The 15,652-nt window shown below is 35.3% G+C and overlaps 1 protein-coding gene across 2 annotated transcripts in view; it reads left to right on the top strand.

The window, feature by feature from the left end:
* Positions 1-3,818: 3,818 nt before the first annotated feature.
* Sb (serine proteinase stubble) overlaps positions 3,819-15,652 on the top strand; it is a 38,289-nt gene continuing 26,455 nt past the window's right edge. The window contains exons 1-2 of one of the 2 annotated variants that reach the window (XM_088034427.1): positions 3,819-3,984; positions 4,089-4,324. In XM_088034427.1, the coding sequence (XP_087890553.1) occupies positions 4,321-4,324 (4 nt within the window). In that variant the 5' untranslated portion in view covers positions 3,819-3,984; positions 4,089-4,320. Of the gene's footprint in view, positions 3,985-4,020; positions 4,325-15,652 lie in introns of those variants that run through there. The other variant, XM_088034428.1, reaches the window with a different exon arrangement.

Here is a 15,652-nt window from a genome sequence, read left to right as displayed (position 1 = left end):
TCAATCAGAACTAGATCCCAAAGCGATATCGGCAACCTCACTTGTAAACACATATTTATTCATCAAAACCTGTCACCGGCAACTCCAAAGAAATTTATTGATCTGTCCATTGTGCGTGTTTTTTGGCGAAAAGTATTCAGCGCACGCAAACTTTCTCCTGAAATCCTCCACTGATTCGGCCGAATTGTTTCAATGTCAGTGGTCCAAGGGTGATCGATATATCGATAAAAATTTCCACTATTGTTTGCAATTTACTGGAGGCGAAGACGTGTTGTCACCACCAACTAGTACAACTTTCTTTGTACGCGTATCTCGACTTGTATCTCCGGAGATAAAATCACAATGCTGGAAATATTTTTATGAGGTTTTCATGATCTGCGACTAAATTCGCTCTTGCTTTCGCGGATCTGAATTTAATTCGGCGATTGATTGGGGAGATAAGAGGCGAAACGAGATTCTCACAATTAGACGCGTCAGAATCTGCCAACTTTCGTTGAGAAATTAATCGAAAGATTTAGTAATCGGAACAAATACGAATCGCACAATAGCAAAATTTCTTTTTCCCGAGCGCAAAGAGTAATGCAATAATTTAAAATCGCAAGAGAAGTGATTATGCCTTATAAGACACGAAATAAAAGGTGCCGTCTGAAAAATCACTCATATGGAGGCATTTACTTTTGTATCGGATAATAACGAGTCTTATCACGAAACGTTTATCCCAGAAACTTCACATCAGGAATGAGAAAACATGCGTTTCACCTGAGATTACCAGTTGATTTCTATAAAATTAAAAGTCATGCTCTTGTCATTAACGAAAATACAACACTCCTTACTTGGAGCTGAAATGAATTTTGTGAGAGACTCACTTTTGAGAAAAAATTGACCCCGCAAACGAGTGATGGGTCATTCCGAAGAAATTTTGTGCTGACTCAGAAAAATCGATGACTCAGGATGGGAATGACACCCTCGTTCAACGACCGGTATAAAAATGTTAATTGTGGTGTGAAGAAAGCGAAAAGAGACTGTCGAATATCAATATTTGGATTCTCAAATTTGAACTCGGGGTTTGTAGGTAACCTAAAAAAACAGTAACCATATAAGTAATTCATACATTAGAGGCAGTCAATACTGTCTTAAACAATCTCATTTTCGTCACACGCAAGTTACCATTAACCAGAGATTGTAATGCGCTTTCAGTTGAAACACTTTCCTAATGCAAATAAATCGTCTTCTTTCTCTTCTGCCCCTCGGTACATCTCAATCCGTTGAAATTTCGCGCACGTCCTGTATAACCAATAATAAATATTGTGTTTGATGGTTGGCTGATTTAGCAGCAGGAAGACTCGGTTTAATCTTTTCTTAATCTCTTCAATGCAATCCTAACACGAGATATTCGATATGATGCACCGTATGCTCGGAATTAATTGCTCGGCGTATAATAAAACGTTTTTGTGTACCCAAGTAGTAAGTCGTAAATTTAACTTGCTCCTTCTCACTCGTTTGATTAAGTGGGATAGGATTGCACTTGTGCGTTTCCTGTTGAATATGACGATTTGGGAAAGCGGGCTCGGATTTTGTGCCAATTAGCTATTTAGTCCGCTAAACGATTATTTAGTTACAGATACCAAAATATCGAAAGCTGGAAAGTTTTTAAAATACTCTGTTATGCATTAAGAATTTTACCATCAGTCAACATTTTCGTACAAGTAAAACACACTTCTGTGATTTTGTGTATAAAGAATTGGTTAAATATTTCAAACTATCGTTCTAGATAAATAAATCACTATGTTATTACACTATAGACGGATATATAGATCTTAGTATTAAAAAACTTTTGAATAAATATGTTAAGAGCTGTAACTCTGGTAATTTTAGCGCCATTTTGATCAAATTTGGAGAGATTACTCATTTAGGGTTGCTAATTAACTGTGTTTGCAGAAGCGTAGGTCAAACAAGACAAATTTTAGAAATTTTTAATATCAAAATGACCAGAAAATTACCAAAAAAAAATATTAAAACTTCCAATTCTGGTCATTTCTACGCCACGTCAACTAAATTTGGGGAGGTCACTAATTTAAACTATTATATGAATTGTGTTACATTGCAAGATTATAGACCCAAAAAAAAAATTTTTTTGGAATTTTTTACTTCAGGGATGAACCAAAAACTTTTGAAAAACAATTTTAACGCCACAGCAATCAAATTTAGGGAGGTTACTTACTTAAAATTGCTTATTAACTGTCTTAAATTGCAAAATTGTAGGTCAAACACGACAAATTTTTAAAAATTTTAATCTGAAGATAAACAGAAAATTATCAAAAAAAAATAAAATTTCTAACTCTGGTAATTTTTACGCCACGTCAACTAAATTTTGAGAGGTTACTAATTCATACTGTCTTATTATTGTACTATTTGTACAATTATTGTACTATTGTACTATATTTCAAAATTATAGACTGAAAAAAACAAATTTTGGAATTTTTTATTTTACAGATAAACCAAACATTTTTGAAAACAATGTTAAAGGCTGTAACTGATAATTGGAGCGCCACTTTGATCAAATTTGGAGAAGTTACTCATTTAGGGTTGCTTATTAACTGTGTTAAATTGTAAAATTGTAGGCCCAACAAAACAAATTTTAGAAATTTTTAATATCAAAATAAACAGAAAAGTACCAAAACATAATTAAAACTTCCAATTCTGGGAATTTCTACGCCACGTCAACTAAATTTGGGGAGGTCACTAATTCACAGTATCTTATTAATTGTGCCAAATTGCAAAATTGTAGACCAAAAAAGACAAGTTTTGGAATTTTTTTTGGAATAAACCAAAAAATTTTGTAAAAATATGTTAAGGGCTGTAAGTCTGGTAATTTTAGCGCCACAGCAATGAAATTTGAGGAGGTTAGTCATTCGGAGTTGCTTATTAACTGTCTTAAATGGCAAAATTGTAAGTCAAATAAGACAAATTTTAGAAATTTTTAATCTGAAGATAAACAGAAAATTTACCAAAAAAATATTAAAATTTCTAACTTTGGTAATTTTTACGCCACGTCAACTAAATTTGGGAGGTCACTAATTCAAACTATTTTATTAATTGTGCTAAATCGCAAAATTATAGACCAAAAAAGACAAATTTTGGAATTTTTTATTTTAAGGATGAACCAAAAACTTTTGAAAAACGATGTTAAGGGCTGTAACTGTAATAGTTTTAACCTCACAGCAATCAAATTTGGCGAGGTTACTAACTTGAAATTGCTTATTAATTGTCTTAAATTGCAAAATTCTAGGTCAAACAAGACAAATTTTAGGAATTTTTATGACAACTTGTTTAGAACAATAAAATGAACGTTCACACGAAAAATCATCCGTATGCGAATTATTCCGAAGTTCATGTTTAATTTGCCTGGACTAATAATTATTATGAGTTATGATTATGGCGCTTCGAAAAAAAGTTCAAAGGAGTTATTGCTGCATACCTGCGTTTAGACATTGGAGGATTATAAATAATTTTTATTAAAATTTATTTGGCGGCCGAGACATATATTACAATTAAGGAAAAGTCGAAACCAGTTTTTATTTCATTTGGAAATTGGCCCGTCCGTTTTACGGCAATATTTAAGCTTGTTGACGATTGCGACTCTTTGTCGGCTTTGGCAACTGCAGACAATGTAGAGGAATCGAAAAAGGACAAAATAGAAGAAAAGTGTGGTTAACGAGGAGCGTTATCATCGCGTCGAAGTGGTCGCATACGGCACAAAGGGTGTCTGGGAGAGAGTTTCCACTGACCCACTTGTCTGCAAGATGTATGCCATCCACTGTTCTTTGAGCCAGTCGGTAGCTGATTGTCGTCGCGCGCGCCGCGAGATCTTTCACCGGCATAAGTTTCCTTCTTCGGACAACGTGACTCGTGGTAACGCCTTGCACTGGTGAGGTCCTGATAGTGATGTATGAAGATGAAGCTGCGTCGATAAACGATCAATAGGTAAAGATCGCACTGGTGTTGGAAAGTTCGCCCTTGTTTGCAATAATGACAAAAACGGCGTCCATAAATTCCAGCTTATTAAGAACGATCCACTTATTTTTTAGGTCCACCTGTCAATGCGAGATAAATTGCTCAAGAACTTCCCGATCTCATGAATGAAAGAACAGTGGCGGTCTAGTCGACCGGTGGACATAATTTTCTTTTGATGCTACAATAAAATTAAGTGCTTTAACAGGACTCTTCGTGGGTGTCAATTTGTGCTTTGTTTGACGCTTAATTGTGCGAATGGATTGTAGTGGAATCACGTTTTGCCAGCGTTAAATACACCGAAACTTAATGGGTAAGTGTTAGCTGATAGTCTCTACCAACGCAGATTAAGTAATTAACGCGATTATGCTAATCACAAACGAGAAGGTTAATTGCCACTTGTCTACCAGTCCGAATTATAACAAACCGTGACCGGAAATCGACATTTTTCGCACATTTATCACTCGAAATTAACAGGCACGAATTCCTTCTCAAAATTTGGCAAGCTGTAATCATTGACTCTATTGATGCAACGATGAAATTAAAAGATAAGCTTCTCATTAATACGCAACATGGCTCGTTCAAGCTGATTATGATTCAACATACTGAACATAATAATATATTATTGTACGCTTCGATTTGAATTAAACTTTAATTGGGAATAATTTTAGATTAGGGACTAAATATGGGATCATTAAAACTAGTTCCGGGAATGGCGAGCAAAATTTTATTAAAGTTACTGCCAGAAGCTGCAGAAGCGCCAGGAAATTGTAATGCTTCCGAAAAAAGACAATTTGATGTTCTAGGAAATTGAGAAATTTCTAATAACAGCCCAATCCTTTTATAAAAAATTCTAAAATTAGTCTTTCGTTCTATAATGTTACAATTTAGTGAAGTTAACCGACGACTCAAAAATAGCAATTTCCCAAAATTTTGTAGATGTAGTACTAAAAGTGTCAAAATTACGAATTTTTGTCAAAAATGTGGAATTTTTTTGTATCGTCCTAAAAATAAAAAAATTGTTTTATTGACCCTACAATTTTGCAATTTGCTGGGGTTAATACAAAACTCAAAAATAGCAATTTTTCAAAATTTTGTAAGTGTAACACTAAAACTGTAAAAATTGTGAATTTTTATCAAAAATATCGAAACATTTTTTGTCGCTCGGAAAATTTCTAAAATTTGTGTTTTTCGCTCTACAATCTTGAAATTTGGTCGAATTAATACACGATTTTCAAGTAGTAATTTCCCTAAATTTCATTGTTTTAGCACCAAAATTAGCAAAATTACGAATTTTTGTTAACAATGCCGTAAATTTTTGCTTGGTCTTAAAAATAAAAATTTCCAAATTTGTGTCTTTTGCTCTACAAGCTTGCAATTTGGTCGAATTAATAAACGACTTATAAGTAGTAACATCCCCAAATTTCATTGCTTTGGCACCAAAATTACCAAAATTACGAATTTTTGTCCAAAATGTCTAAAATTTTTGCTTGGTCTTATAAATAAAAATTTCCAAAATTTGTGTCTTTTGCTCTACAAGCTTGCAATTTGGTAGAGTTAATAAACGACTTATAAGTAGTAACATCCCCAAATTTCATTGCTTTAGCACCAACATTACCAAAATTAGGAATTTTTATAAAAAATGTCAAAAAAATTTTGCTACGTCCGAAAAATATGTTTTTTTTTAAACTGAATCTTTCGCTCTAGATTTTTGCAATTTGGTAGAGTCAATCCACCACCCAAATATAGGATTTTCCCAAAATTTCGTAGATCTAGCACTAAAACTACCGAAATTACGAATTTTATTGAAGAGTGGAGGAGATTTTTGCTTCGTTTTGAGTTTTTTTAATAATTTTCGCAATAACGAAATACAAATCTAAAATTGAGAACTTAAGAATTTAAGAACCAAATAAACTGATACGACTATGATCACAATGAAACCACTTTTCCAAATATTCAATCCACGATATTTGCACTTTTAACATAATTAAAATGAAAAGCGATAATAAATTAAATTCTCACAAGTGACAAATTGCGCACCGACCAGCAGTCACACCTTTGATAAGATCTAAGCATATTTAGTGTCCACACTAATTCATTTACCTGCCACTTCGATTTTCATTACTGTCTAATTAAATTAATAACGGTGCCAGCAAAGAAAGTCAAAATTTTATCCTCATAAAAAACGAAACTCTTGAAAACGAATCAATTTGCGTGGAATTAGTTTCTCATTTTAATAATTAATATGCATAGCCAATTTAAGCGCGGACAAAATAAATAATGAACAAACCTAGCGGGGATATCTCATAATCGGAAATTAATATCGTTGATATCAGTCCCGTTGATTTTATGCCTGGTTGCGACACTATCAGCCATTGTTGCTCGTGGAAATTTCAAGAGTAAACAGACCGTTCTTTGTCACTTGGTCACAGTCAGGTCATTCTCAATATCGATATGATTTTGGCTGGAAAAGCACGCTCTGTAAGTTAAGTAATGCTTATGTTAATTGGGTCATACAATTTCATGTGAAACCTGTGATTATGCATGTAGTTGTTAAGTGTAACTGATTCATACATTCAGGTTAAAGGAAGGCATGTAATTATCATCGAGGAATTTCGGTTGAGGAAACGAGCCAAAAACGACAAACTTTTCTGATTGATAAAACCGACGGATGCTATTAATTATCACGTGCAAATATGAGACTATCAAAACTGATAAATTGCTTCTCTAATCATAATAATTAATGAAGGAGACATGATGCTCAAAAAATGAGTCGTTCTATGGGTAATTACATGTGGATCGGATGATGAATGATCAAACTCGGAGTCGAAAATTGATAAATCCACCGACACACTTTTTTCTCCAATTAAGACAAAATTCGTTCACAACTCGTAAAATAATAGAAACCAGTCGTAAAGTTTTGTGATGGATGTCTGGAAAAAGTAGATTTGTGAGACATGGACGCTTTCTGTGATCTTAATGTGATAAATGGGCGAGACGCTATAGATCATAGATTGATCGAGGCTGTAATCTCTCAGCGAGCGAGTCGTGAGGAATAATATCAATAACCTGTCTGAAATGGACCGATCATTTGATGAATAATTGATAGAACATTCGATTTTTTTACACGGAATAGGAAATTGATGGAGGAGAGATAGGCCAAAGCATGTGAGGAATGTTTGCATTCAAATTGAGATTTTTCTCTATTCAAATTACTTTGCGGAAAATTAATGTTGTCATCGGAGGGAATTGAACCAGTTCTGGGAACATGTGCATGTTAGATAATATTCTGATGGATTTTTAATTAAACGAGTTTAATCAGACTTAATTGTGATAACTGCAGCTTTCACAACTGTGGAAATCTGATGAAAAGTTAACATGATCGTTGACCAGATTCAATTTTGATTAAAGTGCTCAACACAATTTTTGTGGCGGTGGATACATACAATCGATTTTCTCATGGTTATTTTTTCACTAGGTTGGAAAATGAAATTTTTATCGAAAATGAAGTATTTTTGTTGTTCTAAAAATAAAAATTTCTAAAATTTGGGTCTTTTGCTCTACAATCTTGAAATTTGGTAGAGTTAGTACACAACTAATAACTGTCTCAAATTTCATTGCTTTAGCACCAAAATTACCAAAATTACGAATTTTTATCTAAAATATCTAAATATTATTTGTCGTTCTAAAAATAAAAATTTCTTAAATTTGTCTTTTGCTCTACAATCCTGAAATTTAGTAGAGTTAGTACACGACTCATAAGTAGTGACTTTCTTAAATTTCATTGCTTTAGCACCAAAATTACCAAAATTACGAATTTTTATCGAAAATGTCGAAATATTTTTTGTCGTTCTAAAAACAAAAATTTCTAAAATTTGTGTCTTTTGCTCTAAATTCTCTAAAATTAGTAGAGTTAGTACACGACTAATAAGTAGTAACTGTCCCAAATTTCATTGCTTTAGCACCAAAATTACCAAAATTACGAATTTTTATCGAAAATGTCGAAAAATTTTTGTTGCTTTAAAAGTAAAAATTTCTAAAATTTGTGTCTTTTGACGGATTATGGAGTTTAAAATTCAGTACTGCCAACACTACCGAAGCACTAAGACTCAATTCCTCATCGTCTTTAGATTCTCAGATCTCCAGTTACACCAGGCAGTTAATTTTTGACAGAAAAAATGAAATTCATCGCGTTTAAATAAAAGCAAAGCTAGAAGAAAAAATGCGATTACACAAGTAACTACATAATTAAATTGTAATAACCGGATGAAAATTTGCCATTCACCGGAAAATTGGAAATTGCGAGGCAATTTAGCCTTTTTTTATTCAGAATTATCGATTCTCTTTCGTCCGGTTATTTACCTTTATATAACGTCTGTTTAGGAAGAGAAAACCTCATACATTTACGTATTAATGTCATAATTATAAAAGAATAGATAATTTTCGCCAGCTTTAATTGGGTCCTAAATCAAATAAAAGCACACACGGCTTACTTTCAGCGTCGTGTGTGGCGGAGACTTGAACGCTAAATCAGGACACCAAATTTCCCGATTTTCCTCGACTCTCATAATTAGTAGTGCACACTGTTCAACTTTGATTGACAGTAGTTAATGGCCGCACATTTCTAGATCAACAATCAAAACCTTTTTCTTTAATAAACAGGTGGATAAACGTAGAGGATCAGATTTCTCTTCACCTTTTTGTTTTCTTTTCTAATGTAACGACGCTGCAGCGGATTTCTTTCCAAGACAAGTCGATAATTGTCACCACATATGTAATTGTAAGCGGTAGAGAAAATTGCGCCAATTAACGCCGAGTGGAAATTCGAGAGAAAATTGTATTAATCCGCTTCGAGGCCGAGTTGCCGTAATTTTTGCGCAATTTTGCGATTGACGATGGCGAACAATGCTTCGTCATTTGCTAATAAAGCGAGTCGTTTGTGCACATCGCCAAACTATCAAAAACAAAGACGTTGCTACATGCAAAGCTGCATCTCTGTTGAAAGAGTCGGAGGCCACTAACCGGTTCCACTTTTCCGACTTAAAACAATAAGTCACGTTAAATTGTATTGCGTGAACGTTTTAATATACATTTTATTGTCGCAACATCACTTTCACCGCCAAAGTCATAACATAATATCCGAGACAAAAGAATGATCGGTGCCCATTTCTAAATTTCTTTTTCGCCGGAACGTTGTTTATTTATCGTGAGAAGTAATTGAATGGGGAGTTGTTGGGCGCATTTATTATTAAAGCACAGATAGTGTGGAAGAATTTGCTAATAGTTTATCGGATGGTGGTAATTATATGGAATGCATGCGCATTTATTTCTGACATGATTTTTTCGCTCTTTGATTTATTGGCTTGTTTAATCGTGTAGGTTTCTGTAATTTCTGAGCTATGAGATGTGCGCGGAAGATAACCGGATGAACCCAACAAAAGGAGAGAAAATGGCGAGAATTTCGTCTTCTTCGATGTGTGGTAATGGGCGAAAGCTGGGCAAACAGTAAACTTAATTAACATCACATTCTAACTCAGGGAAAAATTATCAGCGAATACTTTACAGTCGACACTATTTAATGTGGATTTGTCTATTGACAATCATAAATCTTTGTAGCTGTTAACGTCAGACGCTGGATTATCTTAATTTGAATCTGACGGATTTTAGCTGGTTATTTATTATTTGTACAAACATACCACGCAGTTAGGAGAGTTTCTGATTATCCAAAACAACGATTGAGTTGTACAGTTTTTCCAATTTTATTTCATCATAACGTGTTAGTTTCTACACTTTCTGGGCCAGGAACGTTTGTTAAAACTCATCATAATAAAAACAGACTATGATCCTATTAGAAAATCCATTTATCTCTATTAAAACGTTAAACCCGCGACTGTACAAGAGTGCCGACACGAAATGAGCACTTCAACTTCTTCCAGAGAATATTATAAATATGTAAAAGCTCACGTTTCATACTAATTTATTAAAAAATTCTCATTAAGCGGCACTCCTGAAATTCTACACCGGTTTAACACATTTATAAATAGTTTTCTGCCTGTCTTCATCCATAACGAAAATTTCAACTGAAAAGATTTTTGTTAAGTGGAACAAGTAAGTCACGATGTGAGTGAGCCGCGATTTTTTTCAATCACTCCATAAGTATAAAAATGATTGTCCTAAATCAATTTAAATTGACAACCTGAACTACTATCGGCATGTTTATTAATTGAAGATGTAGGTCTAATTTAAATATCGCTTCCATCTGAGTGATTTTGATAGTGCTATTGTTTTAACTTTGCGCTTTCTCTTTGATCAAATCTTTATTTCAAACTTTACAATTCTTCGAAACTAGTCAATTGGCATCGCTTTCGTTCCACCGCTCCTCTGAGTCTGTGGAGTCCCCAAGTAACACCATGAACCGCCACAGTTCCTATCACTATAAAACCGCACTTGATCAGTGTCACCCCGGGCCGCCTCCAGTCCATAACTCCGTAGATAAAAACATCTCCATTTCTGCTCTCTCCGCCGGCTGCGAAGTAGATCAAAGTAAAAATTCCGTAGCTGGTGAAGAAGGCTAGAGGGTACCAAAACTGGAGGAAACGAACGGGAAGAGCGACGACGAAATAGTCGAGCACCATCAACACGCAAAGAACCACGTGCTGTAACAAGTTGACAATATCCAGCGTGTCTTTCTTCGGGTCGTAAACACACAACCAGTAGATGAGTGTTATCATAATTGCACCATCGGTAGCTATGACGTTGCTCACCCAATACAACTTGTACCATGAAGGACGAGGCTTTGACATGAAGACACTTAAAACCACTTCAAAGGTACACAGGAGGTAAGTCCAGTTTGTGACGTAGATGAACCACTTGGCCTGGAAAGAGGTTGATTTGGCGTGGTCATTCACGAAGAAGAAGACCAAGGAGGCGAGGAAGAAAAGGGCAAAGATCCAACGGTACGTCAGATAAAGGACACTTCGGTGCGAAGGGAAAATTTTGAGCTCTTTCTGCTCGGATAACAAGTTCATTTTTATCTTCACTGGTTAGTGGTAGCGACCGGACTAATTAAAACACTGATTATTCAAATACGTAGTTGCACCCACAAATTGGAAATTATTAGGTTTCACGTTTCCGTCCAGCGAAATTGATAGTATAAAAAAAGGAAATGAATTTAGTTTGTCTCTTCCTTTCCGGTCTGTCATTAGTATTTGAAGTTTAATGAAACTGACGCCACATTACGGTATTAGTTAAGTGTTTAAATGCAATCTCCAAGGCTGTCACTTGTAAGGCATGGTTGGGTTGATAAGAGTATCTTTCGAGGGTCAACGAAAAGTCCTTCACGTGATTTCTTTTAATTCAGAATGTTGAAGTCCTTTTACTCCTTGAATATTTCAGATCCTCGCCCGCACCCGTCTTGCTTTCTCCCCTACGTCACCAAAGAACTAATATATAAAATTAAGCAAATTGAAACGGTTGCTGATCGTGCTTTACTAAACTAATTTCCAACATAATAGCAGACCTCGCCTTGGACTGTCTATAAGTAGCACGTGGAAACTCCAACGCCCACGTTGTCGAAGTCTTCGCCCTCAGGAGACGATTCCGCTTCTATTATAATAAGCATTTAATAAGCGACTGCCTTGAGGTACCATCGGCAAACCGGAATCGAAGTCGCGAGATTTTAAGATCAAGGGCTGTGCTCAATGCAGCTGATGAATGAAGAGGCCGCAGGTTGGAAGTTACAAGGTTTTAGAGACATCCGAATTCAAACTGATAAATATCGCAAATGGTAAAAAATAAGAATAAATTGGACTTCCGTTTAAATTCTTACAGACTGTACATTTTTAGGAAATCACTAGAAAATTAGGGGAAAAGTTAAAAAATCTCAAGATATCATAAGAAAATCAAGGGAAATGATTAAGACATCAGGGGCAATCAATAGGGAAAATTAGAGGATATCACTAGAACATAAGGGGAAGTCAGACGAAATCAAAAGGAAGTCAGGAGAAGTAAGACAAAATCACAACGAAGTCAGGAGAAGTTAGACAAAATCATAACGAACTCAGGAGACGTTTTGACAAAATCACCAACAAATGAGGAGAAGTTATACAAAATCACAAAGAAATCAGGAGAAGTTAGACTAAATCACAACAAAATCAGGGAAACTGAAACGAAATTTTAACAAAATTAAGAGTTAGACAAAATCACAAAGAAATTAGGAGAAGTTAGACGAAATCAGAGGAAATTAGACGAAATCAGAGGAAATTAGACGAAATTACAAGGTATTCAGCGAGAAAATCAGGGGAAGTTACACGAAATCACAAGAAAGTGAAAAGGAAATCGCAAAAAAAATAGGAGAAATTAGACGAAATCGGGGGAAATTAGACGAAATAGCAAGGAAATCAAGAGAAGTTGGGTGTATGTAATTTTTAAAAACTATTAACCCCTGGCAAGTCATCATGTCATCAATAAGAAATCACTAATGCATCAAGGGAAGTCAGACAAATCTACAAAAAAATCAAGGAACTGAGAAATTAACAAGAAGAAAGAAAAATTACAAGAAAATCAGGGGAAGTTCGACGAAATCACGAAATTCAGCGAGGAAATCAGGGGAAGTTGGGTGTATGGCATTTTTAAGAAGTATTAACTCTTGACAAGTCATCATGTCCTCATGTCCAGGGAAAGTCAGACGAAATCACAAAGAAATCAGGAGAAGTTAGATGAAATCAGAGGAAATTAGACGAAATTACAAAGTATTCAGCGAGACACTCAGGGGAAGTTACTACTTTTAGAGAAGTATTAATTCCTGACAAGTCATCACGTCATGGGACTGTGCCGACAGCAATACAGATGGTAAATTTCAAAACAAAAATTGATTAAGTTTAATAGTATTCGAGAAACGATAAAAAATTAACAACCAATCCCGAAAGCTTTTTCTAGAGGTGGAGTAAAAGGCCATCCCAATTTCCTAGGCAACGAGAGTCTGACCAATGGACGATAGTATGTGTCCATAGTTACTAATTTACAAATTCTGTTCAGCTTCGGGATTGGCTACCGTTTTTTCGTCCTAACTCGATTATTTTTTGATCAAAACAATTTTTGTTTCAAAATTTTGCTTCGGAATTATCGCCTTTTTTTCTTTGGGCCACCTGTATTTTGCGATTACTAAATTAAATTTGAACTTTAGCTGAGAAGCCATTTATTATCTCTTTCAAATCCTGCATAAACAAGAAGTAGGAGTAAGAAACAGAAAAACAGTCGAATTTCGAACGCAAATTGATTATCGCAAAGCAGCTAACCGAGCATGAAAGCTTCTCCGAAGATGCTTCATGCCTGTCAGAGCCGCTCATTGTCAAGCGGATAAAATATAGGGCGAATTTTTCGCCTAGCGACTCCGCCTCAAAAAAGCAAATTGGACAAATTACTAAGAATGATTGAAGAAAAACCGCATAATTACGGCCGACAATTTAATAAAATAAAAAACACCGTTTGTGGGAATGAGAATGCTCAATGATAACAGTTACATTTCCTTGTATTCTCCGGCGATGTAACAAAGCGATACTGAAGATTCGACATGGAAACCAACATTATAGTCCGATCAATAAATAGAAGCTGTCATTGGCATTGTGCCGACCGTCGCCTTCCGACACATATCAATTTACACACAAGCTACATTTGAATCCCATTCATACATAATTAATCATTGTGTGAAAGTAAAGCTAATGTCAAGGTTGGACAGTGAAAATCAATTACTTTCTTTGGATGTCATCCTCTTTCTTTAATATCAAAGTCGATTAAGTGGAAATGTTCTGTCGTTACTTTCCAAACGACTTTAATTGCATGTTGTGGAAAAAGTATCAATCAAAACATCAATTGTGGCTAATGAAGTTGTTTGGAGTCTTTACTAATTTGTATAATGCAGGCCGAAAAGCGAACAAATCTGACCTGTTTATGGAGAAACGAGCTCGATGGCAATTTCGTTGTCAACTTCGAACACATATTAATATCACAGTGCGGTAAGCACGGCCGATAACGGTTCTGGGCGATGGCTCCTCCAACGAACCATTGAATTTCCTCACATTTAAATTGCTACTTTCCAGTGTCACCCATATAAGACCTCAACAAATAAGCAGTAAATTCGGTTTAATACAGTAAATCAGCATGTGGATTCACGATAACTCGGATTTATTGAAGAAGGTGTAAGTCACGATTATTCACTTGTCCTGAGCAGACGTACTCACACTCTATTTACCACGCCTGATGTCGAAAACCCACATCCGCTATTTATCTCGTGACAGGACGAGCAAACTTTTCAACAAATCTCCATTATTCAGACGTGCAATTAAACGCAAGAGTCTGTGGGTGGCAGATCTAATTTTTATCCGCGGTCAAAAACCGAATTTCTCGTTGTTTGTTTTGACCACCTGTAGCCGTGCGACAGAGAAATGAATTATTCTTGGGTTAATTAACATTTATTTATGCACAACTGTACCCGCGACAGACGTGGAAAAAATTCTAATTAATTACAACACGTTTCTTCTGCCGAAAAGTGATAACTCATCCGGACGGGCGAACTATGTCACCAGAAAATCCTCGCGTGATCTTCTTCAACAACGCAAGAAGAAAACGCATTATTGTAATTGGAGGCTGCTAATAATCCGGATTAGTGTTACTCGTTTTTTTACATTTTTGTGTTAATGTGCCACAGTGCTCCGGTTTAGGGGACAATTAAGCGCATTTTTCGGGCGAAGGAGTGGAATGTTCACCGACAAGTTAACTGGAGATTTTATTTTCAAAGATTAATATCGAAGAGTTGGAACCCGAAAATCACAGAAATGAAATCACGAGGATTTGGAATTTTTATATTATGACTTTCTAGGTGAAAACCGTAAAAATCTAATTCAGTTATTTGTTGACGGACGATAAAAATTATGGTAGTTTTGGATTCAGCGCGAAATTCTGCGTAAGATGAGCCCAAATTTCCTTAAAAAATAAGCGATATAGAAACCGAAAAGCAACTTCCATACCAAAAAAATAAAATTTCGAAAAAGGTTTTTTATATTCACCTTAATTCCGGAGATATCGAAAAAAATCGTGTTTAGTATACGCTCCCAAAATTGCTATTTTACGGACTTATTTAAATCCCTAAAATACATCTTTTTCGGACTCAATCAAAAAAGTTGTCATGATAATCTAATACAATATTTTGCGGACGCATTTGCGTCAGTAAAAATTAGTCCGGAAAACCGCATTTTAGGTACTTGCAACAAAAAATTTAGGAAATTTAGGAGCTCGGGGGCTTGAATTAAGAAATTTTAGAAACAAAAGCGAACTGGAGATTCAGAAACTTAGTAACTTTCAAATAAGATGTAATTCCGACTGTCGTCACCTGTCGATAAAACCCGAAATTTGACGCGCAATCTGCATTTCCCCCCAATTTTAATAAAATTGATGACACTCTGAAATAACAGTTTTAGCAGGACACGGCTTTTAATGCGTGGACATCCAATTTGGTCGCCGTTCAAGCTCACAACTTTGATCATATCGCCACCGAAATGGGCAATATCTGTACTGTCACAGCTCCTGTTCATTAAAACGCGTCGATAAGTCGAAGAATTTTGGGAATTCTCCGATTGAAACATCG

The sequence above is a fragment of the Gnatocerus cornutus genome, chromosome 4, assembly GCF_029298725.1.
Source record: "Gnatocerus cornutus isolate USDA-ARS CGAHR chromosome 4, icGnaCorn1.1, whole genome shotgun sequence".
Classification (NCBI taxonomy): domain Eukaryota; kingdom Metazoa; phylum Arthropoda; class Insecta; order Coleoptera; family Tenebrionidae; genus Gnatocerus; species Gnatocerus cornutus.
This window is presented reverse-complemented; position numbering and strand designations above follow the sequence as displayed.